The sequence below is a fragment of the Ambystoma mexicanum genome, chromosome 2p (genome assembly GCF_040938575.1).
Source record: "Ambystoma mexicanum isolate Mex_15411 chromosome 2p, UKY_AmexF1_1, whole genome shotgun sequence".
Classification (NCBI taxonomy): domain Eukaryota; kingdom Metazoa; phylum Chordata; class Amphibia; order Caudata; family Ambystomatidae; genus Ambystoma; species Ambystoma mexicanum.
This window is the reverse complement of record NC_090923.1, coordinates 1,254,570,115-1,254,595,305: the sequence shown is the minus strand read 5'-3', so window position 1 is coordinate 1,254,595,305 and position 25,191 is coordinate 1,254,570,115. Positions and strand designations below refer to the sequence as shown.

At 44.9% G+C, this 25,191-nt stretch overlaps 1 protein-coding gene across 2 annotated transcripts in view; it reads left to right on the top strand.

The window, feature by feature from the left end:
* Positions 1 to 24,918, top strand: part of KPNA7 (karyopherin subunit alpha 7) — a 38,548-nt gene extending 13,630 nt beyond the window's left edge. For both annotated transcript variants that reach the window (XM_069643085.1, XM_069643086.1), the window contains exons 3-11: positions 10,884 to 11,024; positions 11,841 to 11,926; positions 12,721 to 12,989; positions 13,872 to 13,954; positions 15,319 to 15,582; positions 19,079 to 19,312; positions 20,491 to 20,673; positions 22,712 to 22,861; positions 24,697 to 24,918. In XM_069643085.1, coding sequence (XP_069499186.1) covers positions 10,884 to 11,024; positions 11,841 to 11,926; positions 12,721 to 12,989; positions 13,872 to 13,954; positions 15,319 to 15,582; positions 19,079 to 19,312; positions 20,491 to 20,673; positions 22,712 to 22,861; positions 24,697 to 24,792 — 1,506 coding nt within the window. In that variant the 3' untranslated portion in view covers positions 24,793 to 24,918. The remainder of the gene's footprint in view (positions 1 to 10,883; positions 11,025 to 11,840; positions 11,927 to 12,720; positions 12,990 to 13,871; positions 13,955 to 15,318; positions 15,583 to 19,078; positions 19,313 to 20,490; positions 20,674 to 22,711; positions 22,862 to 24,696) is intronic.
* Positions 24,919 to 25,191: the final 273 nt, after the last annotated feature.

Here is a 25,191-nt window from a genome sequence, read left to right as displayed (position 1 = left end):
AGTGAAACTTGGGGAATTGTTCACCACCATGCTGTGTGGCTCCGGCCTATGGAATTTGGACCAGCCTGTCAATACAAATAACCATCACCAAGTCCTGTGACCTCACTTCCTTTTTTTCCTACATTCTCGGCATGCAATGATCGGAGCACTTCACTCCTCAAATACTATATTTTTCTGAAATACTCCCCACATTTTGTCAATGTTGATGCCCCCAGGATTCAAGCATTGAGGATTGTGACTCTGAAATGTTGGCCATCCAATAATCACAAGAGATGCTTGTGGTGTCTTGGCACAAACATGAATGTGGCTCCTGCCAATCCACGATGCCAAGGCTTTCAAGGTGAGGTGGTCAAAATGAATGCTCAAAATATCGTCTGAGGCTTTAACTATGCTGTTGAAGGTGTTCCTCTGAAGAATGTCTAGTCAATGGATCCATTTTCAGAGAAAACTCTCTCACTCCCAGAGGGACTCCATCACTCATCTTCAAATGAGCCATTCGTTTTGGGAGTCCTTGATGGAGGTTTCCAGTCAAATTTCCCCTTCTACAGAGAAATGGTGACAGTTCAGGCAGAAAAATGTTGCCCCACGATACTATAAAGCCGGCAGGGTCTGGTCTTTCAGTGCCCTGGATGAGCTCTTATTAGAGTCCAATGCCACAAACCTACAGACCATTGCATGTCCATATTGACTTTTTGCCAATTGGCAGCCAAGCTCAAATACCCTCTGTGCCATGAGGATGTGCTGAGGAGAGTTCCTATGCTACTTTGGGAGAATTCTTGACGACAAGGGCAAGTAATTCAGTTTTGGCCTTGAACCCATGCAGACCCCTGATCATCCTGAGGAACCTTTCTTGAGTCCCTGATTAAAGATATGGCTGCTGATCTCCAGGGGGCAAGTGGTATTGATACATTTCAGGAGGAAGTATCTGTACAAGCAAGACCCTCGTGCACATCCTAATGCAACATACAGGTTGGTCGTGGGGAAGGTGACTTGAGGCCCTTGAATGAGGACCCCTGACCAATATGGTGACAGAATTATTTAAGATATTCCTGACGGGCCTAGTAAGGGAACCAGTTTTGCCCATTCATGCAGCACTAAAGGATCCTGAGTTATGGAAGAAGCCTTGCTGCTGGTACTGAGCAAGAGAGCATTCATCCTCGTACCCTAACTTGCTCACAAAGGACCCTAGCCCTGGGAGCCTAGTGGTCCAGGCTGCTAGATCCGGGTCCAAAATCATCGGTCAGCCTACAAATCTTTATTCCCCAGATGGGGATACGAGGGTCGCTGCATAGGTGAGGATTTTGCTTCAACGAGCAAGGAAGTAAACTACTCCTGCGCCTTGGCCAAATAGTAATTGACCATGCTGCAGCGGAAATCTAGGTTGAAGAGACTGGTTGCTAAGCAGTATCTCAACCATCCTCATCCTCCAACTAAACCTTTTGTTATTATGGATTGTTACTATAAATCATTCAAAGGGGAGGAGTCCACCTGCCACAAACAAGATATCCCAGTCCTACAAGAGGTAGAAAGGCAAATCTGTTGTCGTCGGCTTCTGTCAGCACACCAAAACCTATCTAGCCACCCTACACCCCTCCAGTGGCAGGGCGTCTGACATGATACAAACTATGGCAGAACATTGCTTAAGAAGGGAGTGGGTCAGATGGCGAGAATACTGTCTTCCATCAGACGGACACCCTCTCATATCATGAGATCAAAACCTTCAGATCTGCTGCTCCAGCAGACTGATTCCCTGCTAGAGTAAGGTGTGATAGAGCAGTACCTAAGGGAGGGTTGGGGGTGTTACTCGAATTTAAAATGGACCAAGGACTGCAACCCGTCATGGACCTGAGTTGTTTAACAAAGTTCTTCTGGGAGGACCAATTGAAGATGCTGTCCCTTTTGCAGATCCTCCAAGCTTTAGAGCTTCAGGATTGGCTGGTGTTGGACCTTCTGGATGCATGCTTCCATGTTCGGAAACGCCCCAAGCACAGGAAGTACTTGATTTATCAGCAGTAGCAATGCATGCCACTTCCTGCACAAGGTGGGCTTCTCCCTCCAAGAAGTCCTAGATGACGCCTTAAAAAATGCTCTAGTTCATCGGGACAGAACTGAACACATCCAAAAGATAATTTACCCCCTTTGTGGCATACTGAATTTTTCTGGTGCCATAGACCACAATGACTACTTCAATGGGCTATCGGCTCCCAATGGTTGGCTCTTGGCCAACATGATGGCTCTGGAGCAGATCATGGTCTCTCAGGCCCACCTGTGGTGGTCCAGCAAGAAACGTAAGGGAGAACTATTTTGGCAACCTTGGCCAGAAGTGACTACAATGATTTCCTCAATGAAGAGCTAGGGCACGCGCGTGAATAACTACTGTGGTAACTAGCAGAAGCAACTCCACATACTCTTATTGGAGTTGGGCAACCAGACTGGTACTGATGGGCTTTTTCCACTTGATACAGGGGGAAACAAGTCCCGATCATGCCAGACAACTGTGTCCATGCACCCCCTCAAGAGGGGGAGGGTGTAGGCTCTCTACCACTGTGCAAAGAGGCAAGTTAATGCTGGTTTGGCGTTTCACAATGTAAACTCTCCTCAGCAATGCATCAAGTGGAAGCTATGCCAGGAAGTACTTACAGGTCTGTTCACCATTTGGGGAACGCCTTCGAGTAGCTGTGTTTGCATCCAGCTCCCAACAGAAGTGTTCTGCTCCACGTAATTACCCCCTGCCCCCTCCAGATGAGCACTGGGTGTGGTAGTATGCAGGGGGGGCATGTTGGTAGTGTACTGGAACCTTCTAGTTCATGCTTTCCACCTGGTGCCGGTCATCCCCATGTCGGCGCTCTTTTCTGTTACTCCTTGCAAGGACTCCAGGTGGACATGGCCAAAAGGTACTTGGTGGCAATCTTCTTTTTTAAAAGCATGCCAGACCAAGGCTCTGCTAGGTGACCCTCTTCCAATGTAGTCTTGGAATAATACTTGCGACAAAAGATTAATCTGCCAGCTTTGAACCCTCCCAGTTCGACAAATCAGTCTTACACTCTTCTCACAAAGCATTTTGTAACTAGTTGCTTTTTTTTCCCTCCTCGAAAGGGACAGCACCTCCAGATGAGTAATCCGTTGGAGGACACGTTCAAGTAGAAGAAATTAAATCCAGCTTTCTGATGGCTGTTCCTCTTAAGGATTCCTCATTGCCTTCCCAGCCTGCCTCCTGACCCCCCTCAAATCCAAGTGCTACCTTGCTCATTCCAGGTCGCTCCTCTGCCGCTAGACTCGTGACAATCGACGGGTTACTTTTTGAAGAGTACAAAACACAATTGTGCAACGTGTCTAAGCGTAGGGGTGGGGGGGGAGGGAGTACCTATAGATTCACTGTTCACCACTGCCAGCTGCATGGCTTACAGGCGCTTGCGTGGCTCTAAGAAAAGTGGCGAGAGGGTGTTGTGCGTGCAGCAGAGAAAGATACTTATTAAAATGTCAGACAACGGAGTGCGCGTCAGTATCATTTAATGTCTAACTGCCTGTTTCTTACATTCCACATTCTAATTCCATTTCACATTCTAACCCTACGCCGTCCCTCGACCTATGACGGATAACATTCTAAACATGGCGTTTACTATTAAACATCACAACAATCCCCCCACTTATCTTTTAACAACCATTTAAACTTGCCATTATCTTAACATGGCAACATATTTAAATAACTTACATTTTTGTTGACTTGACAGTTACATAAATCAAATGACTTGCAGTTTTGTTGTTGAGTTGAACATGAACTTGAAATTATATTTGTTCAATAAGCCGCTCCGGCCTGTGGGTTACTCGATGAGGCCTGCTTACCACTTTCCCTCTAATACTATATCAACTTCCTCGCTATCATCTTCTCCATTACCATTTTCCACATCACCAATAGCCACAACATCAAAGACCCTGAATATTACTTCCTCCCAATTGTTTAGCTGTCTCTGCAGTTTTGGTCCTCCAATGATATATTGTCCCACAGTAAGCCATCACCCAATTCATCTGATCCAGCAACCAGTTCACCATGGCCACTTTTCTTGGCACCTGGTTCATCCTCCGTGACGATTTCCTGAAACATCCTCTTGAAAAACGATGCATTTCGTGTGACTTCATGACGGTCCTAATCTACAGCTGTGGTCATTTCCTTTACCCTCCAGACCACTGGTTAATATTTAGTGTCCACTTTAGATTGCTATTTCTGACGAACCAGTACTTTGTCACCTACTCCAATGACACTTTCCTTGGCTCTCCTCTTGCGATCAGTCCATTCTTTGATTTTCTTTCTCTTTTCTTCATCCCTTTTTCTTATCTCTGTCCTCTTCCAAAGTATAGTCTTCCACTTGAAGCATTCTTGGATTTGGTCTATAATGAATCATCAGCTCTGCCGGCGTATGCCCTGTTATTTCATTGGGAGTATTACGATAACTCCTGAGCATTTGCGATATTGCTTCATTCATTGCTACATCTATTTTGGCTTTGTCTTTTTTAAATTCAGCATAAATTTCTCGACCATTCTATTTGCCTGTGGCCACAATGGAGTAATTTTTTGATACTTGAACCCCAGATATTCAGCAAACTTTTCTATGTCCTTGAAATGGAGCTCCATTATCAGTCTTGACTATTTTGTGGATTCCCCATTCACTGAAAACCTTGTCTATCGCACCAACCACATGCGTGAACGCATTTGACAACACATGCTTCACCAGGGGAAATCATGAGTATTCATCTATTACAAGTAAATATCCCCCCCCTCCTCCAGGGGACCGTAAAAATCCATCTGGTAATGGCACAATTAGGACATATCCCATCATCCAGCTTGGATACTTGACATGTAAAACATTTTCTCACCATCTCCAACCATTGTATCCATCCACGGGAACCAGACATGGTTTCTTAATATCTTCTTTGTATTAGTTATGCCTCTATGTCCCTCATGCGCTAATAGCACTAGCGATTTCCACACTCCTAGGTGCCACCAGCCTATTGCCTCTCAACAGCATACCATCTGTTGACACCAACTCTCCACTGATCCTTGCCAACCTTTGTATTTCATATCCACCTTTCCGTCAAGCGTGTTCCTCTTGGTGTGCTGAGAGCTTCCATTGACCAGTAGTAGTCAAATATATTGCCTCTTGAATCGGTGGGTCAGCTTTACTCTTTTCACTAAACAATGTCTTTGAAAAGGCATTAGCAGACAAATAAGATACATACTCGTCTGCCTCAACTTGCATCTCATTTTCCTTTCATTTCCAGATGTCTGGATAAATCTGCGGGGTTGGCCTCCTTTCCAGGTTTGTGTACAATGTATAATCCTACTCTTGCAATCGTATACCCCACCTCTCTATTCATGGTGGCATCCTCACTCTTGGGTTTCCAAACAGGGATGTCAATGCCTGATCTGTAATAAGTACAAACGGTTTTCCAACTGAAATGACAAAATTTCTCACAAGCCCATACAGCAGCCAAACTCTCCTTTTCCGCTTGTGAGAATCCCTTTTCGATCCTGTTTACGACTGGCGTACATTATAACATGTCTATCCGGATTCATCGGCTCAACTTGTGCTAGAATCGCTCCCAGCCCTACAGGACTTGCATCAACAATCGCTTCTGTTTCCAATTCCGGGTTGTAGTATGCCAATTGTCTGCTATTTGTGAGCTCCTTTTTTATTCGCTCAAAACTGGTCATGCACTCATCATTCCATGTGAAATTTGTCTCTTTAGCAATTGTCGTAAAGGATCTGTTTAAAATTGCAAAGTTCGGCACATAACGGGCACAATACCCTGTCATTCCCAGAAAGGACCTCACTTCCATAACATTTCTTGGTGGTTCCAAGTTAATCGTGTTCACTTCTACTCTCATTCCTTTCTCAGAAAATGTGTCCAAAAAACTTCAGACTTTTACTCACTCCACATTTGCATTCATTAAGGGTTAATCCACTATTTTGTAAGGCTTGACACACTCCAACTAGGGCATGATCATGTTCCTTTTGAGTGACGCCATATACCAAAATATCGTCACTGTAATTAATGTGTTTTTTATAGGAGAGATCACCTTCCTAATTGCTTCCTGAAAAACCTCTGCTGCTGACGAGATCCCAAAACTCAGCCTTTTATACCTGTATAGTCCATGTGTCACAAACGTGATACTTTGTGATTCAGGGTCAATTTCTAGTTGATGGTACCCCTGATTCAGATCCAGTTTTGTAAACCTTGTTGCTCGATTGAGTCTGATCATATCCTCTAGACTGGGTCCTGGATGTCTTTCTCTTTGTATTGCTACATTAGGGATTCTCATGTCCACACACACGGATCCGTCCATCTGCTTTTGGAACCACCACTAACGGTGATGCCCATGGTGTCGGACCACTTTCCACCTTTTCAATTATCGTTGTCAACCAATTGTTTTATTCTCTTGACCTTTTCTTGGATATGAAAACCTATTTTTCTTGGATGCTGTGGAGTTGGTCTAACCAGCGGGTTAGATAGGATAGGTAGATGTATTGGGTCACCTTTCAATTTTCCCACTCCTTTGAATAGATTGGGTGATCTCTCCTTGATCACATCAATGTTTATTCCGCTCTCTAATATATTTAATATCTCTGGTTTCCTATGTGGAATTCCTTTCTCATTTTTATTGTATTTCATTTATTTCTAAATCGGTTGCGGTCTTGCAACTAATGAGACACCTTCCCTCTGGACTGTCAATAACAAACACCTCAGAGGGCATGTGGATATCCTTGTATATTAGTTCACATGTTTTTCCCTCTTACAGATAATGGACGGTCTGCACCCCATTGATATGTTGGCTCCTGATGACTTTAAGGGATACAAATGTGCTATTTTCCCATATATTCTGTTATTCATCACATTCACAGTGGCTCCAGTATCCACTAGGAAGTATCTTTTGGTTGCCCAGTCTTATGGTGGCCTTTATTGCGTTTTGTCATCTCTCATGTTAGTCTCACATATTCTTTACTATATATATGTCATAGTTCACTCAATCTTTTCTCCCCTCATTCACATTTCCACCATTTTCCGTTGCAGCGTTATTCAAATATGGATCATGATATCTGATCTGTTTTGTGACTTTCTGTACACTTTCCTCAATTTCAGAATGTCCATAGTCCTTACAAAACCAGGCCGCAAGTACGACTGCCCTGTCCGCAGGTTTGGCTGATTTATTTTTTGTTTTCTCTCCGTTCTGCGTTCACATTCCCATTATATTGCCTCTGCTCTATGTATATCCTAGTCTGGGTCATTTGCGGGTTTGACCTCTGCGCAGATGTCCATGACAGCCTTTCTCTACACATTCTCTCAAAATGATTTTCTTGGCCACAACGTGAACAAGTGTGACCCAGTGCCGGGTGTTGTCCCCTATGCAGAAACTCATATCCGCATCTTTAACTGTGCTTGTCTGCATTGCCTCTCCGACCATTGTGCCATTTGGATCCCTTCTTTGCCACTGCATATTTTGTCTGTCCATGGCAGCTATTGTATCCATTCCTTTGGGGTTCTCTATTTGCTGCCTGGGTATCTATTCTTTCGTAGACTCGTGCTAGTTCTGGCACCTCCTTTAGAGGGAGCGATTTCTTCAATAAGTGCTTTTTGAATTGACACACAGCCTTCAATTCTTAATCGGATCGCCTCATCGTCGTTAAAATGGGGAAAAATCACAGTACATGGCTTTACGTTGCAACCACAATGCGAACTGTGCAATGGTTTCACTTGGGCTTTGACTGCATTGGTTAAAAATGTATCTCATAATCCCGATTCGGTGGAACTGATTCTCATATTTATTGCAGCTATCAATGTATACATGCTCTTTTCCTCTTCAGGAATTGTTCTGATGACATTTTTCATCTCCCTTCCCACTAAGTTTGTGAAAATGTCCAGTTTATTTACAGCATTTTGACTGCCCACGGCTCTTAAACTCTTCAAAATCCTCCAACCATTCTTGCCATCTCTGTCCCTGGTTGTCTTGAGGTTCTAGATTGAATGGAAGGGGCTTTCTTAGAAAATGTGTCAGATCAGTCGATATAATTGATGCTCCTGGCATTGCTTGTGATTATGCATTTGTCTCCTTTCATTGTTGGAGGATTTTTTTTTTTAATCTCCCCAATGTCAGATACGTATTGTTTAAATTTTACTTGCATTAGATTTGAGTTCTCATTTTTTCAGAGGAGAATTTTTTTTTTTATATATCCAGCTGTGTGCACGCTTCTCTGTATCCATACTGTTCTCCCAAACGTGTGCTTGTTTGTCTACTTGCAGTTCGCAGAATCTAATCACTACACTTCAGCGTGTTCGTTTATTCCATATGCTGCTTTGACTTTGCGTCGCTACTGCAACACTGTATTTGCCTTTTTGGCCCATCCAAAATGGCTGCACGTATCTGCACGCTCGCAGGTGCCTTCCTCTAATGGACTCGTGGGTGCGCAAACTTGTATCACGTACGGGCTTAATCCGACGCGCTCGCGCCCTGCTCAAGCCACGTCTTGTTCCAGTTATGCCGGTATTATATTTTAAATCGAATCCCCATAAGTTCCTCAGCATTGCATCGTAAAATATTAGTAGCTTAAAGTGCACATCCTACTGGCACTTGCTCATCGGATTCACCCCACGCTAGTTTTTTCGCGACTTCCTCAGCTCAAAATATGTTCATATCATAAGCATTTTCTTTCACGTTTGTGTATTCCTTGTCTAGTTGCCGCGCTGTTCACTTATTCCGTTTATCATTGCGCTTCATCCTCGTCACCATTGTTGTGCATGTAGCGGAGAAAGATACTTATTAAAATATCAGACAACGGAGTGCGCGTCAGTATCCTTTGTCTAACTTTAACTGCCTGTTTCTTACATTCCACTTTCTAATTCCATTTCACATGCTAACCCTACGCCGTCCCTCGACCTATGACGGATAACATTCTAAACATGGTGTTTACTATTAAGCATCACAACAGAGGGCTAGTATAGAGATCATCTGTTGCATGCCGACACAGGAGAAACTGGCATCTCTGCCTTATGTGCACTGGCCTTGTCTGGAAGGGATGGTGTCCACGGTTTGTCTGCAGATATTGGGTTTGTAGCATGACCAGCGTTGTTTGGCTAGTGTTTGTTTCACTAGCTCTGCGTGTGTAGTACGTGAGGTGTGGAAAGAGGGGGTGCCTGGGGAGGGTATCTGATTCTCTCCTAGTTGCGAAATTCTGATGTGGGGAATCCTTACTGTGACCAGGTTGTGGTGCAGCAAAATTCCAATGTGGTGAGACCTCACCGCAGCAAACTCTTAACATGCACGAACCTCATAGTAGCAGAAATTTAAACGTGGCGAAACCCAGCAGGAGGGCAGCTCAATGTGACTTCAAAGTGGACAAGATTTAAAAAAACAGGTCTTTTCACTGTAGAAAAGCTCCAATGGTGAAACCTCGCAGCCCCATTAATCAAAGTGGCACATTTTAAAACTGCAGAAGTTCCAAGTAGAGACTTAACGATGGATGATATTCAATGCTGAACAAATGCTGGATTCAAACTTTAGTGAGTATGTTGCATCTTCCCTTTTTTGTCTGTGGTCCTCTGGGTTTGGGGGTGGGGGGAGTGCAGGGGGTAGGGGTTGTAGTGCTGGGCGCCAGTCGAACAGGAAAATTGCCCATATCCACTACCCTGTGCATGCTGCCTGGGCAAGGCTCCCCTGCCAGTCAGTGATTGTTGGGTCACGTGAACTGCAGCAACACAATCATGGTTGGGGGGGGGGGGTGAATCTGGGGGGGTTCGGAGTTTAACAAAAATGTGGGCTGGGGTCATTCTAAAACAAGTCGGGTCACTGGGTGCTATGCTGACTATTTGTAGCAAAGTCGCATCCAGTCCTGATGCAGAAGTGTCCAGTGGCTCTTCACGCCGAAGCTGCATGGCCCCCACCCCTGGTGAGAGAGATCAAAGGTTTGCTGCTGCAGCTGAGGAATTCACAGGGGGCAGGGCACGTATTCCGCTAGCATCTGCCTAGGCTCATTCTGGTGGGCTGTTGGTGCCCAAGAGCACCCCAGAAAACAGGGCTCAACTCTGCATTACAAATAAAAGTAATGAAGCATTGATCTGCATGGCCAAGACGTACTGTATAAAGTTCCTATTAACACTTCCTGCATCCCGAGCCTGTCGTGTTTCTGCATCTTTACGTTGACCATGTAAATGAGACTTGCTCATTCTGGTGTTTCTTACTAGTCCAAAAAACGATGGCATTAATTGCACAATGGTTCTGTAGCCCGGCAAGGAGTCCATTTAACTTAATGGGTTACTGACCAAAGATGCTGATATTTGCCAAGGACTCCTCCTTTACTGGAATTCTGGGGGTGGATTGGCCTGTAGTTAACTCTGGAGACTTCCCAGTAGGCCTCTGCTCCCCGGGCCTCTTTTGTGGTAACTTCTTTCCAAATGTTCTCATGACAAGGGTTGGACTTGCTCAAAATGTGCAATTAGGCCATTTCCAGGGCCTCTTCTGGTTCAGTACTCTGTGGATTGGACTATGCTGCTTGGTGGCTCATTTACTTGTGCCCTACAGTCAAGGTTGTGTTATGTTCACTGGCAACCAAGCCGTGGGGATGTGTGCAAATACGTCATAGGTAATATTTTGGCTACAATGGTTTGCTTTGCAGTGAAACTATCTTAAACACTTGTAGTAATGCTTCACGCAGCCATGCCTGAAGTCTACTGGTGCTATAGAAGCCGGCAGGAGTGCACTGAACGGCCCATTTTCATCTAACGTTTGCGCGCTTCCGGTTGGCCCTTGTTCTTGTCGGGGAATCGTCTAATCGGCGGCACCTCTTGGTTACACCGCGATTCCGGGGGGCTCAACGTCTGGTATCTTGTTACAGGAGCTGAGACGGCGCCGAGTGGAGGTGTCCGTGGAGATCCGCAAAGCCAAGAAAGACGAGCAGATCTTGAAGCGAAGAAACGTTACCAGCTTCGACAATGAGTGCCTGTCCCCGGAGCAGCAGAACAGCGGCAGCCAAGCGGTGAGTGCTTCACTGTGGTGCTTGTTTACTTTGGGTCGCTTGCAGGGTAATGGCTGTCTCCAGCTGCAGCAGTATAGCAGTGTGGCATTCCTGGACGCTACCTCGCATACATGCTGCAATTGGAAGCATGTAATGATACTTGTATGAGGGAGAGGGTGATCAGGTGGGCCTATGTTGGTGCACTAGGTAAGACGGCATAGAAAAGACTGCACACGATCAATCTGGCTCGTGTGGTCACTATAACCACTGGCCATCCATGCATAGTCTTTGACTGACTTTTAACCAGTCAGTGAGCCTGGGTAGTTTAGTCCTGCTTTTCAGCTTCAGACATGTGAATTATCAAACCTAACACGTAATTAACTTTGTGCTGCATTTGTATGGGTTACTGGCATGATGCAAGAACCAATAACTGGACATTTCCTAACCCTTTCAAATTGGCTGTATCTTCAGTTGGATATTTGCATGTCTGATATATCAATTGACCGCTGGGCACATCCAGAGTGAAGGGCGGGTTTGTTCAGGTGGGCCGTGACCTTCCATATGTATTGAACTAACATTCCCATGATACCTCGTTGCTGGCTAGGGCTGATGGGGAGCTGTGCCCACATCTGCAGAGTTAAAAGGTTGCGCGTGAAGTACGATCACAACCAATCTCACTAGTCCACCTTGCAGTATGCCAAAAAGCAAACCTGAAGAGTGCCAGCAAATGGTTCCATTGGGGGGAGCCTTTGCTTCAAAGCTATGGCATGAGAGCCATATTTTGGCCTAGTCTGATATGGGTTGTGGTGACTTTCTGTTTTCATCAATTCTATGCAGGTCACGCCAATGACCCTGGAGGAAATTGTGCAGGGAATGAATACGCGAGATTCGGACCTGGAGCTCAGTGCCACCCAGGCGGCAAGGTATGGCTTATTACTTGTGGCAAGTAATTTTGAGGTCTCTAAGCAACGTGCCATCTGTTCTGTAGTAGGGCCATCACTTCCATTGCCCCATATGGAACTTGCACAGAAATTCAACCATAAGCTGTGAAGTGTTGGCATTAATGTGCTATGTATAGTGTACACAGTATAATGCCTAATCATGTCCAGGTTGCTACAGGATTTCTGTTTAGCCAAGCAGGACGTTTCAAGAACGGATTGGGTTGTTTGACTGAATTTATTTACCCATGCTCGATTTGACCAATTACATTTTTTTTTTCCTGTGGTAGTTTTGACCACAAATGTGAGACCCCTCCCTTGAGCCACCAAAACCCCTTATATTGACCCAATTCCACCCCCACATATATTTGCAGTAAAACCCCCTCCTAAATTTGGTCAAATTGACAACTGTCAAAACGGCCATCGTCAACTTGGGTGATACCTTCAAGAACTAGTGCTGTTGTTGCCTAAAGGTCACTTCAAACCTTATGGCAGGAGAGTACAGGTAGAATGTAAGGGCAAGTAGGTTTGGGAGGTGGGTGTTGGACCCCTTATGGAAAGTGCTGTCTTTGTGGCTCTCCTGCACTTTAGGCTGGGCTCCAGGAGTTGTGGAAGGGTTCAATGAGTTCTTGGTCTAGGGGCACCATCTTAGTTAAATATGCCCACTAGGTTGTGTTTTCCTGGATTGCGCTCCCATCCTTGATACTTCCATGGAATGGATTGCGTTCCATTGGCTAGTTTGTGTGACTAACCCAAATTCACACACATTTGATTGGCAGAAAAATGTTGTCGCGGGAAAGGAACCCTCCACTGAATGAGATAATTGAGGCGGGGATGATCCCGAGGATGGTGGAGTTCCTGGGGCGCCATGAGAACAGCACGCTGCAGTTTGAGGCGGCCTGGGCCCTGACCAACATTGCCTCGGGGACTTCGGAACAGACCAAGGCTGTGGTGGAAGGTGGTGCCATCCCGGCCTTCATAGCCCTGCTCTCGTCCCAGCACCCGCACATCAGCGAGCAAGCCGTATGGGCTCTGGGCAACATAGCTGGTAAGAGGAAACGTTACCTTGTGTGCAGGGACTAGTAATATTTGGCCCATGTAGTCTTTTTATTACATATTTTATTCCTGCTAACTGATGTGGATTTACTGTTTAATTTTATGCACCACTGGTTACGTAAATGACATTGTTTACCACCGCAAAATATAAACCATATAGCCAATCGCTCATGGCTATATGGTGTATTTCACTTGTTTATTACCTGAAGCGTATACAATTCTAAAGTGATGCAGAACATGTGCATTTAAACATACTGTCATTTAGGTCTTTGGCAAAATCTGTGAAGCCATTGCTGACACTTGACCGGAGTGGCTTGGCATCTGTTCAGCAACCTCGTTTAAATACTGCCCCAATTTCTGAATCTGGTGCCATGCTTGGTCTTTATTCCAACCTAACCATCTCTTCCATGGGTAGCTGTGTTGTACTCTACCCTCCCCAAGCTGACTGAAGCTGATCTCAGCTGCTGCCTACCACCTTTTTAGCTTTGGCCCCCACCACACTGGGCTTCTGGAAGCACTGGAGTGGAACCCTCCAAAGATGACCCTTTACAGGCTCCCAACTGCTGCCCTGCACATCTGGAGATTGTTTTGAGCCTTCCTAGCCAAGTTTGGCATCCCTGCTCAACACAGTAGCCACCAAAAGTGAGTGCCACCCGCCTACACCTCCCTCAATATCTCCCCTTCAAGTAGACTGACAGGGACTGTTCTCATGTAAATGACCGCATACGTGGTTTGCTTGCCTCCCATAGAAATCTGAATAAACGGGTACACCTGGCAACCTGTTCGCCTGAGTTGACACTAGAATATATTTGCGTCTGAACCATTGAACTTCCGTGCTTAATTGATGCCTTTGTGTTTTTTTTTTTTTTTACAGGCGATGGGCCACTTTACCGCGACTCTCTAATCAAGTGCAACGCCATTCCACCTCTTCTTTCACTAGTGACTCCAGAAACGCCGGTAAAATGTCTGCTTTTAAGCTGCTCTTCATGTTGAGTGGCTTGTTCTGTTCATCCTCCAGCTAACTGCTCAAATGGGCCTGGGAGAGTCTTGTAGGGGCACCGAATAAACCCGTCTTTCTCGGCTCTTCTGCTAGTGCAGTACTGTTTGTGCTGCACAAGTACTGCTGAATGTTACTCTGTACAGAAATGTGCAGCCCCCCCTCCCAAATATTTAAAGAGCCATTCATTCAATCTGAAATGGGGTCATGCTCAAGAGAATGTTTAAACCAGTCTGGTGCTCTTATGCTTATTTCCAAGTCTGGCGATGAAAATCAAATTTGGCTTCTTTGCCACGTTTACCAGGCTCCTACAGACTACTACCTGTAGCTATTTTAGCTTGGGCAACTGGTACCATGCACAGATATATCACAACACCCAGGTTTGGCCACTTGTCTCTATAGCTGCATTTTTCGTATGGGTTTAGATGGTGCTTTTTAGTATGTTTTATATTGCCTGTCGGTTGATGCTTGGTTAGTTTTTACTTTACAAACAGGTGGAAATGTCCTTTAAAATGTAAATGTGCCAACTATTTACTGAACGTCACTGATTGAGGCACTACTGAATCTGGTGCACACCAGGTGTACTTTTGATGGTGTGCACAAACCCCCCCCCCCCCCGCCTTCTGGAAACTTGAGCCACCAATCTGGCGTGGTCCATTGTGAACCAGGACTAACTTGGTGGAAACCCTGCAGTGTAACGAACAGTCCTGACACCTTCAGAAGTTTCCTAGAGTTTAGCTAGTCGCACAAGCCCCAATGGGAAGTCCAGTTTAATTACTTGGCATTGTATTTTCGTCAGAATGGCTGTAACCAAATACTTGTCTAAACCCACCACAATGCAATTGTGCAGCCCCACCACCCATCGTCGTGAAGGACTTTCCCCATGGAGTCTCTGCTAATATTACCCTGGAGTGCTTTAGATCAACTGAGTTGAATTCCAGCTAGCATTCTTACCGGCCACTCGCTGAAGTACAAAGCCAAGCCATAGTCCTAATGTTTGGGGAGAAGCGGGCAGGCTCTCGCATTCCTCATTGCACAATTAACTCCATGATGTGCTGTAGATGCCCTTGTGGATTTATTCTTGATCCTACCGATTTATAATATGGGGGTGATGCAATGGATGGGATGAGGAACTTCATTCTAGTGTGATGTGCGGCATGGGTAACATGGCTCTGGATGGAATCCTTGATTTCTCCAAGTAATTGACTGAATGGAAGCCCTTCATAGCGTTGTCTAGCAGAATAGGGCAGGCTCCAGACCATACAGTCTAGTTGTTTCAAGGACTTGTATTGCTTTGTCTTCATGGTGGTTTCTTTTTTTTCAGGTGGGATTTCTGCGCAATATCACCTGGACTCTGTCAAACCTTTGCAGAAACAAAAATCCACACCCTCCAATGGAGGCAGTTCGCCAAATTTTGCCAATGCTGATCCAGTTGCTTCACCATGACGACAAGGATATTCTCTCGGACACCTGCTGGGCCATGTCTTACCTCACTGATGGCTCAAACGACCGCATAGATGTTGTGGTGAACACTGGCATTGTGAAGAGGCTGGTGGAGCTCATGACTAGCGAAGAGTTGACAATATTGGTAATGGCCTACACAGTAGGGAATAGCTATGTGATAACATGCGTTCACTGGTTTACAATGCTATCTTAGTTTTTACATGGGGTTGGGGGGGCCCTTTGTTCCACACCTAGAAACTGGCTAAAGTAACTTTTCCTATTGAACATTACTCCTTTATGGTGCACATACTATTCGGAGTACCTTGCTCTCCCATTGGGAAGGGGCCTATGCAATTTATTGGGTGTGATATCTAGGACATTGCTGTTCATGCGGTGCTACAGTGATCCCGCTATATTACAACGTTCAACATGCATCATGAAGTCCTTTTTTAGTATTGCAACATGATTTCCAGGTTGTAGGAACAAGTTCCTGGACATGGACGCATTAAGTGACCTTCATTTGTTTCTGCAATGACACTGGGGCATTGCACATAAGTAAATGTCAGGGAGACTGAGGAGTTGGTTGTAAGTGGGCAGTCTACTTGTCATGCTTTTACCACTTCTACATTAGAAGCTGGGTCTGCGCTCAATGAATGCCATGATAAATAATGCAGTGGTTTCTCATGAGAAGGATTGGCATTGTCAATCCATGACTAAATAAGGTTATTCTGACCCCATCCCTTACCCAATTGGGTAATACCCAAACTACTCTATGAATGTAATTTATGACTGTCCATGGTGTACCACATTGATTAGTAGCCTTGTAAGTCTCAAGATATAGTTAAGACTTGTGCAGAACATGGATTGTCAGGGGCTATAGAGATGGTTCTTGTTTGCCTGCATATGTCTCGTCAGGTGGGCTACACTGTAGTGCTAGGGACTAGACGCAGGCTCGTGCACAATTCCTGCTTGAGACCCAACCTACTGTTTACTAACAGGTTGTTTTTACGTCCAGGATAGTTGGGAGGGGGTTAATATCCTTGGCATTGGCTTCAATTTTGTTTTTGGTAAGGGACAATATCCTATTAACTTAATGGTTCAAGATCTGTGAGTGCTCTTGGGCAGAGGGATGAGTTTCTTTTACACAAGCTCCAATCCAGTCTAGTTATTATGCTATCTGTCAAAGGACTGATCAAGATGTTCTGATGGGGAGAATGACTGTTCACATGCTGTGTACGTTAGACCAAAAGGCAATGATTCTCCTTGCTCACTAGTTTTTGGAAGGACGAGATTGCAAGTAATGTGGTATAGTTGGGGTTTCCTGTTTTAGGGGTTTGTTTTTTTTAACTTCCTGGGTGTTTTTCCAGTGTTTTCAAAAAATTTCGGAATCTGTGTTTATCAGTGTTTTCCCATTTGCCTCTTTCAAAAAATTGCAGACAACTGTTTTTCCAGGTGTAAACAGACATTTTATTGCTTCATTGCATGCAAATGTAGGGTAATCTCTCAATGTGGGATGTTCTAAGGTTCTGCTCCTCTGCCACGGCCTTGTTTTTTTATTTATTTGGACAATGTTTTTCAGGTCAACATTGCAGAAATAATCGGGTCCACGGACCCGAAGAACATTGTCCAAATTAAAAAAACAAGGCCGTGGCTGATGCCTGTAACTGCTGCTGGGCACCAGTGGCAGTAACCACCCTCCCCACATCCTGCTCCTCTGCTGGTGGGGGAGTTATCGGGGGCCAAGGGCATGACTTGCCTCTGGCCACGGCGTGGTTTATTTATTTGGACAACTTTTGTCGGGTCCACAGACCCATCCAAATAAATAAACCAGGACGTGGCGAAGGCCTGTAATTTAGGGTGACAAGTTTTCGTTTTGGAAATCTGGACAACCAACAACATCAAAGGGGACTACCACATCGCAGCCCACCAATGACCACCTCTCCCCAATACGTCCCCACAACCACCACAATCATATTTCCAGCTCTTCTCCTTTTTATAAACTGTATATGATTTCATTAGTGCAGTTTTGTCTCTGAATCTTGGCATGTTAATTCAAAACAAGCATTTGCTATATTAAGTGTTGCGACTTGCACCTGAAAGGTTGGGGGTTCGAGCCAATCCTCCAACATTGTGAAAAATAATTACAATTTTAATTACCATAGTCACCAACCATGCAAACCCTGGACGGGGTTTCTAAAATGAAACACCCGGGTCGCGGGACGGAGGGCGACTTCCCCGGGAAAACCGGGACGTCTGGTCACCCTACTGTAACTGCCTCTGGTGCCCTCTTGCAGGGGGCACCAGAGGCAGTAACTGTCCTACTCTTGTCCTGCTTCTCGGCCATGATCGTGTTTTATTTATTTGGACAACGTTTTTCGGGTCCGTGGACCCGATTGATTTATTCATTTCCGCAATGTTGGTGGGGACCAACATTGCAGAAATCAATCGGGTCCACGGACCCGAAAAACATTGTCCAAATAAATAAAAAAACAAGGCTGTGGCTGAGGCCTGTAGCTGCCTCTGGCAGAGGCAGTAACCGCCATCCCCACGTCTGGCTCCTCTGCTGGTGGGGGAGCTACTTGGGAGCCAAGGGCATGACTTGCCTCAGATACTGAAGGCAGGTTGCAAAATGCAATTCACCATTCAGCCACAAGGTGGCAATGGTGCATAATCATTTAAGGCACTAAATCCAAGTCTTTCATAGAGCTGCCATGATAGCTCACTGGCAATGCTTATGTCTTGAATACAAGACTGCAGAGCTTCAAATCCCTCTCCCTGCATATGATTTACCGGGGTTTATTGGAGTCCCCGAGTAATAAATAACGGGGGTATAGATATCCGAAAATCGGTAATCACCGAAAACCGGACTCCCTAGGTATGGTCTAGATCTGCAGTTTACAGGCAGTTCATGTACTGAGCAATGTATCTTCTAAAAGCTGAACTATTTCACAAGTCCAGCATCTTCTCTAATGACATTTCTGGACTTATCCATGCATTGGGATGGACCCATGTTAGAATGTATGCATTGGTAGTAAACCAGTGAGTGCTCACTGTCAATGACACCTGATTGTGCCAAGTAGTGCTGAGTACTTTCCTTGTGCAGTTTGGTACAAGGATCAGTGGATTTCTAAGCAAAATTCTAGGCCTTTTGTTTTTAGATCTACCTGTGAAGCTTCAGCTGTGTCCACACGACCTACTGTGACGATCCTTCATTTCAAAATTATCGCACATCTATGGCCTGCTCAGTATTAAGATTCCTACTAAATCTACCTACTCCAAGGATCAGCTGCTGTAGGCTAATGTTCCATTGTGTTATAGGTCTGCCGGGATATCTAGCTTAAACAGAAAATTAATGACTGGCCTCGAACTGATTGGCATATTACAAACTGATCAGGGTTGTCCCTAATTAAAATCTCTAGCTCAAATGTCTAGAGAAAGACTTGTAGCTCTGTCCTTCCTATTAATGGGTTGTGTGGAGGGGGCAAGAACTGTCAGGGGGTGATGCATGAAGGCCTGATGCTGACCTTGTGTGCCGTTATTGGCTTGAGCACTGAACACCCCGGCAAATGATACCTGTTTGTGGATGAAGCTGACTACCATTCCTGGCCATTGTACTGAACGCGTCTATTTTGTCTTGCCAGACTCCAGCTTTGCGCACAATTGGTAATATAGTCACTGGGACAGATGTACAGACCCAAGTGGCCATCAACTCTGGGGTTCTGTCGGTTTTGCCACAACTCCTGCGTCACCGCAAGCAGAGTATCCAGAAGGAAGCGGCCTGGGCCCTCAGCAACATCGCTGCAGGCCCTGCCCAGCAGATCCAGCAACTGATCACATGTGGCCTACTCTCGCCACTGGTGGAGGTGCTCAACAAGGTAATGCCCAACTGGGCTCATATTTGTTTTTGGGCACATTGTGGGTGCTCTTTTGGTAGTAGCCATTGACTTGCTTATGTTACTTTCTTTCTACCTCGAAGTATAGGTTAATACTAAATTGGTGCCGTGAGCGTGGTGGTAAACCCATTCGATCTTGTGTAATGGGGTTGCATGATCTTATGGAAGGATGTAGCTCGTGTAAGTCACGTCTAGAAATGGTACCTGGTTGTGTATCCGGTCTGTGCTGCTGCTCCTAATACAGCAGATTTGTGACTTATTTTCTATGTTGTAGAGTTCGTTGCTCCAAGGTTTGCATGTGTAGTTCTCAGTAGCACCTGGAACTTGTTGGCTGTAGCTTTGGAGCTGCAGTTTTTGGGGGAGGAGGGGTGGTGGGCGAGGTGGTTGATACCGCATGCTTGCAGCATTCCGAACATGAACGGGGCCACAGACTTAAACATTCGAGAATGGGTCTCCGGTGCTTCATCTGGGACACAAAGCTCAAGTGCTAGGACTTTATTTTAAGCCTTGCTCCTTGTTTTGGATCCCTGGGAGCAGCATGCTTTCCCCGAAGCATACCAAATATTTGGCTGTTGGAAAGGAGATTAAGGCTGTGCTCACAATTGGGTTAGGGCAACTTTGCAGTACATTTTATTACACAGCCTCACAACTCCACCTCTTGGTACAAGTGCAAAGGGTGCTGTAAGTTATGTCTTCACTATTTAACTATCTTGCAATACTGTGTACAGAGGCTGCATACAATGCTTCCTCCAAAATGGTCATATAATCACACCGGTCTTTGAGCCCCCCCCCCACGTCACCTTACTAAAGGTAGTGCTGTAAGCAATTCCATAGGTGTCTGGAAACCTTGAGCCTCCCCCTTACTAAAGGCGGTGCTGTAAGCAATTCCATAGGTGTCTGGAAACCAGCCAGGCACTTGTTAATAGACCTGTACCTAGCCATAGTTTGTGGATATGTGATAAATGTGGCTTTACAGTTCGGTCTTGCTAGCACGTTCAGTGAGCTGGTATCAAACCTATGCTACATCAAAAATAACCCATTGTTGCTGTAGTCTCCTGCAGGTGCTGAACTGCTTAAGAAAATCATGACTTGCTGGTAGGACTAAGGGCTGTTGTGTTTGGAATCTTAGTCCCTTTGTCACCGTTTCATATTTTTTGCAGGGCGACTTCAAAGCTCAGAAGGAAGCTGTGTGGGCTGTGACCAACTATACCAGTGGCGGCACAGTGGAGCAAGTGGTGCAGCTGGTCCAGTGTGGGGTTATGGCCCCATTGCTAAGCCTGCTCACCTCCAAGGACAGCAAAGTAATCTTGGTCATCCTTGATGCCATCTCAAACATCTTCATGGTGAGCGGCCTGTGGAGGGTTGAATGATGCTGGCACTTGTGTTGGTGTACCTGTAAGCACAGGTTATGGATGCTACTGGTAGTTATTTGGGGGCTGTCATAGGCAGTGAGTTGCACAGCTGCTTCAGTAAAATCCTAGGAGTTCTTAAGTCTACATGGAGGATCTGGTGGAGCATTCTAGCTGCAGCTTCCCTCTGTTCTTGGGTGTTCTGAAGAAATATGGCTAAGCCGCCCTAGATTTACAGCTGTTAACTATTTACTGTTGATGGCCTTTTTAAAAATGATGGGGTGGCATTCAGCTGAGTTACACTAGCCCATCCGAGTACCTCTCCTCAGATTAAAAATGCCCTGGAATATGGAGGCCAATCAATGTTTTAAAATTGGCATTAGTTTGCTCTAACCAACGGATCTCATGGAGTACTTGTTTTTGTTTTTTGGATTTGTAAAGTGCACTACAGCCCAGCTGGCAAGCGGTTTAGTAATTGGATGAGTATCTAGACATATTCTGCCTGCATCAGTTTCCTTCAATTGTCTAAACCTTTTGTGCCTTGCATCTGAACTTGGGCTTTCCCACAGAAGCAGCTTTGGGCCTGTAAACCAGACTCAAGTTTAAACTGGAGAACTAGAGACTGCCAAGTCCACATGTTATCTGTGATTAATCTCATAGCAAAAATGTAGACTTTATTTCTTGTGTATTTGATGCATGTTGTATTCGATAAAATCCACTGTCTTAGTTCCTGAATAGACTTGATTGAGGGCTCGACATTAAGATTGGATAAGCGGGAGCTAAAAGCAGATCCTGGTTGTCCAGCATTAACCAGTGACCAGGAGCTACCACTGGGGAACGAGGAGCTAGTGCATAGCGTTGTTCAAATGTTAGTTCTGCAAACCTAACAGTATGCATTATGTCCCCTTATGCCTTAAATGGTGTATAGATGCGTCCTAATGCTGATTTACAGATCAAATGCACAACATAGGTGTCTATTGCACATCCGTTGACCTGGGGACCGTAAAGTAGCGCCGGGTAGCACTTATCTCAAGCTAACCAGGCTCTACGATGCTACAAGCAGGAGCTAAATGGCTACCAGCTCCCCTCATTTTCGAGCACTGTACAGTAGAAACGGTTATTTAGCTTTACTTTGCAAAACCAAGGCCTTTGGAGAAATGAATACTGATGTCTTCCTCTCTCAGACATGTTACTTTGGCAGTCGCACATCTCACGTTCAAACTCTCATAAGACCTACCTAAACTAGATTCAATGAAGGCCTCACTTGTGCTGATTACTGCAGTCAAGAATGTTGTATATCTGGCAACCATGTGAGGTTCTCTAGAGCGAGATTTGGGGGTTTTAGATCCATCCATCCTGTGTAGTATAACATGCCAAGCAAAGGGAATAAATGGTTTCCTTTATAAATGTTGACTCTGACCTTAGTTGGGCACAGCTGCCTCGGAGCTAGAGTTGAAGATTGCTCTACTCTCTTAGCTTGAAACCCGAATTGATGTAAACTATTTGGGTACGACATGTCGTGTCTCCACTGATCCTTTTCAGTACTCTAGTCCAAACATTTGGTTGGTTGCCCTTCACCTGAAATTGATTTGAATGTAATCTGCTGCTGCATAACTACAAATTGCCATCTTCACCAGTTTTCGTTGCCTGATTGTTTTGATCCTTTCTAAAGGTTCTGAAAGGTGTATTCCATGGTAACTGTGCAAATGCTAAAATGATCGCACATTTTAGCTACATAATTTCAGACTGGATGGCTGCGTGGGTTGCATACAAAGCAACAATTTAACTTGACTGGCTGCAGGGTCAGTTAAAGGGCTAAATGGTACCTGTAGGTGGTTGGAGCTAAATGGTAAAGGGAGAAACGGGCCTATAGCTACCATACATCTGCACACTATACCATGACCCTTGTACTACTGTAGTCGGTACATCGGAGTACTCAATGGGGTCATGAGGTTCTGTAAATGGCAGTGGTAGCCTCCTGTAACGGTTCATCCGGTGAGATATTATGGTAACTTTTTTTTTCCCCCAACAGGCCGCTGAGAAGCTGGGAGAAGTTGAGAAGCTGTGTCTCTTAGTGGAGGAACTTGGTGGCTTGGAGAGTATAGAAGCACTACAAACCCATGACAATCACATGGTGTATCGCGCTGCATTGGCCCTGATTGAGAAATACTTTTCTTCCGAGGTATGTTCTACGTACATTGGGTGTTTTAGATCCATATCTTACCAAGTATGGACAGTTGATAAATTGAGTGTTCATTCTTTTTTCTTAATGGCATTTTGTATTCAGGTGGAAGCTTGTTCTAACCAATATATAATAATCACACATTGGTTCTACTGCACCCTTTCTGAAAGAGGGCTGCATGGAAGCATGTGCTGATTTTGCTGTTGCATGGCTTTGTAATGGTGGACCTACAGGTCTGCATTATGGGATGGATGTCGTGCGCAGGGGTATGCAACATTTGGTGCTCCAGATGTTGTGCGATCAGCCCCAGCATGTTCCATGGTGAGATAATGGGGTTTGCAGTCCAACATTTGGAAAGCCGCAGGTGGCAGACCCCTAGTTCTAGCCCAGAGCTATTGGGTGTCCCATCTGGAAACGAAATGGACCATGTGCTGAGGATGTCTATCGGGACTTATTTGCCACTTGGGTAACTATTTTGCAACTCCATGGTACCATAGTCTTCTGTCTCTTACGAAGACCATCAATGCGGATGTATTGCAGTTGGGTGTGGCCCTTATTGGCTGCAATGATAACTATCACATGTGCTCCACTTGTTGCTTATATCCTTAAAGGGTGGATTCAAGATCTCCTTGATAGATTGGTAAGTCTGGGCCTTTATTCTGAGGATAAAACCTGCAGATTGAGCTAATCAAATTCTAGCACTGCAACTAATTACTTGATGTGATGCAGGCACATAGTCTTCGTGCTATTGGGAGATATTTTTAATTGGCTGAAAAATCAACCTTTCAATTTGAAAATGCAATTTAAAACGGGCCATATAAATTTGAATTTGGAACCAGAGCACTAACTACAATTCATCTTATGCAAAACAACTAAACATTATATTTCATTTTGTGCAAAACGTCAATGGCCAAGCCAAAATATGAGCTCACTCTCCTTGAGCTTATTCATTAAAATGTTGCATGCCATGCATATTTCCAATGTTCACATTTCCGACAAACTTGTCTTGGGTACTTCACCCCCTCATGAGAGCGGTAACATGAACAGTGGTAGCTAAATTCAAGTGTTATGTGCTATGCATATTCAGAGTTCACATTTTCAACAGACCTATCTAAGTTACTCCGCCCAGCATGAAATTGCAAAGAACAGTAGTAGCTAACTCATGGCAGGATTCAGGCAGGCACTGTAGTCCAAACATCATTAATTCAACCGCAACGCTCCAAGAAAACAAAGCAGCAATGCTGACATTGTGGCTACAGAAAATAAGTTTCCACAGGATTTTGGAGTTAACAATTCTGAGATCTTAAGTGTTTCCCCAAGAAATCGTTTATCACTTAACATGGGACATTCAGTTGGCAAATGCTGCGGTTCCGTCTGATTTGGGTTGCTACAAAATCGACATGCATTTTGGCACTTGCTAATAATTCTTTGCCTCATTAGTACATAATTGGGCCAGAAATTGAAAAGCTGATCTGTGTGACGATGAGGGGCATTGTTCCAGTGTGGCAATTTTTGTTACCAAAGGGGATTATTCCTGAAATCCTTGTAGGACTGGCACATTTCCTGCATTCTAATAATCCAATCAAATTGGACTAATTTCTGCTGTGCTCTAGTTGGATTGAGCAGTAATACGCCTGTTATATCCACTTGGACCAAGGCATTTATACTAGTGATTTCCCACGCAGTTATGAACTTGTGATTTGACGTGTGTATGTGGCTAGTACTTAGTAGTGTGAATCCCTATGGAGCTAAAATGCTTTTCTAAATGGCGCACATAATGTCTATAAATTCCATAGAGGGATTTTTTTTAATGGTTTTTGTTGTCCACTACACAGGAGACGGAGGATGGTGCAGCTCTGCTACCAGAGGAAGGCGAAGAAGGCTACACCTTCAAGTTTACGGAGGAAGCAAAGGGTTCCTTTAACTTCTGAATGGGACAATCTACAACTGTGAAAGCATTTGTAACTGGGACCTGGAGCTGCCTGCAGTGCACTAGCAGGAATCTGGGTTACCAGTGTCTTGGCACTTACAATGATTAATAAATAATATTTTGCTTATTTTGGTTTCTGACGTTTTTCTTTTGAAGGCTGTTGTGACCTGGAACAGCCCAACCTTTGAGGGTAATTGTAACACAAATCCATTAAGCTGTGAACCTGATTGTGAAGGCCTCACTAATGTTGGGCAACTGGGTTCCTAATGGAAAGTAACTTCATCTGCTCACTCAACTACCCATTTTCAATGTCTCCTCCTACACTAGTGACAACTTCCAACTGCTCAGACATCAAACTACTTCATTGGTGTGTGGTTTCCTTGATGCAGCAGGTAAAGTG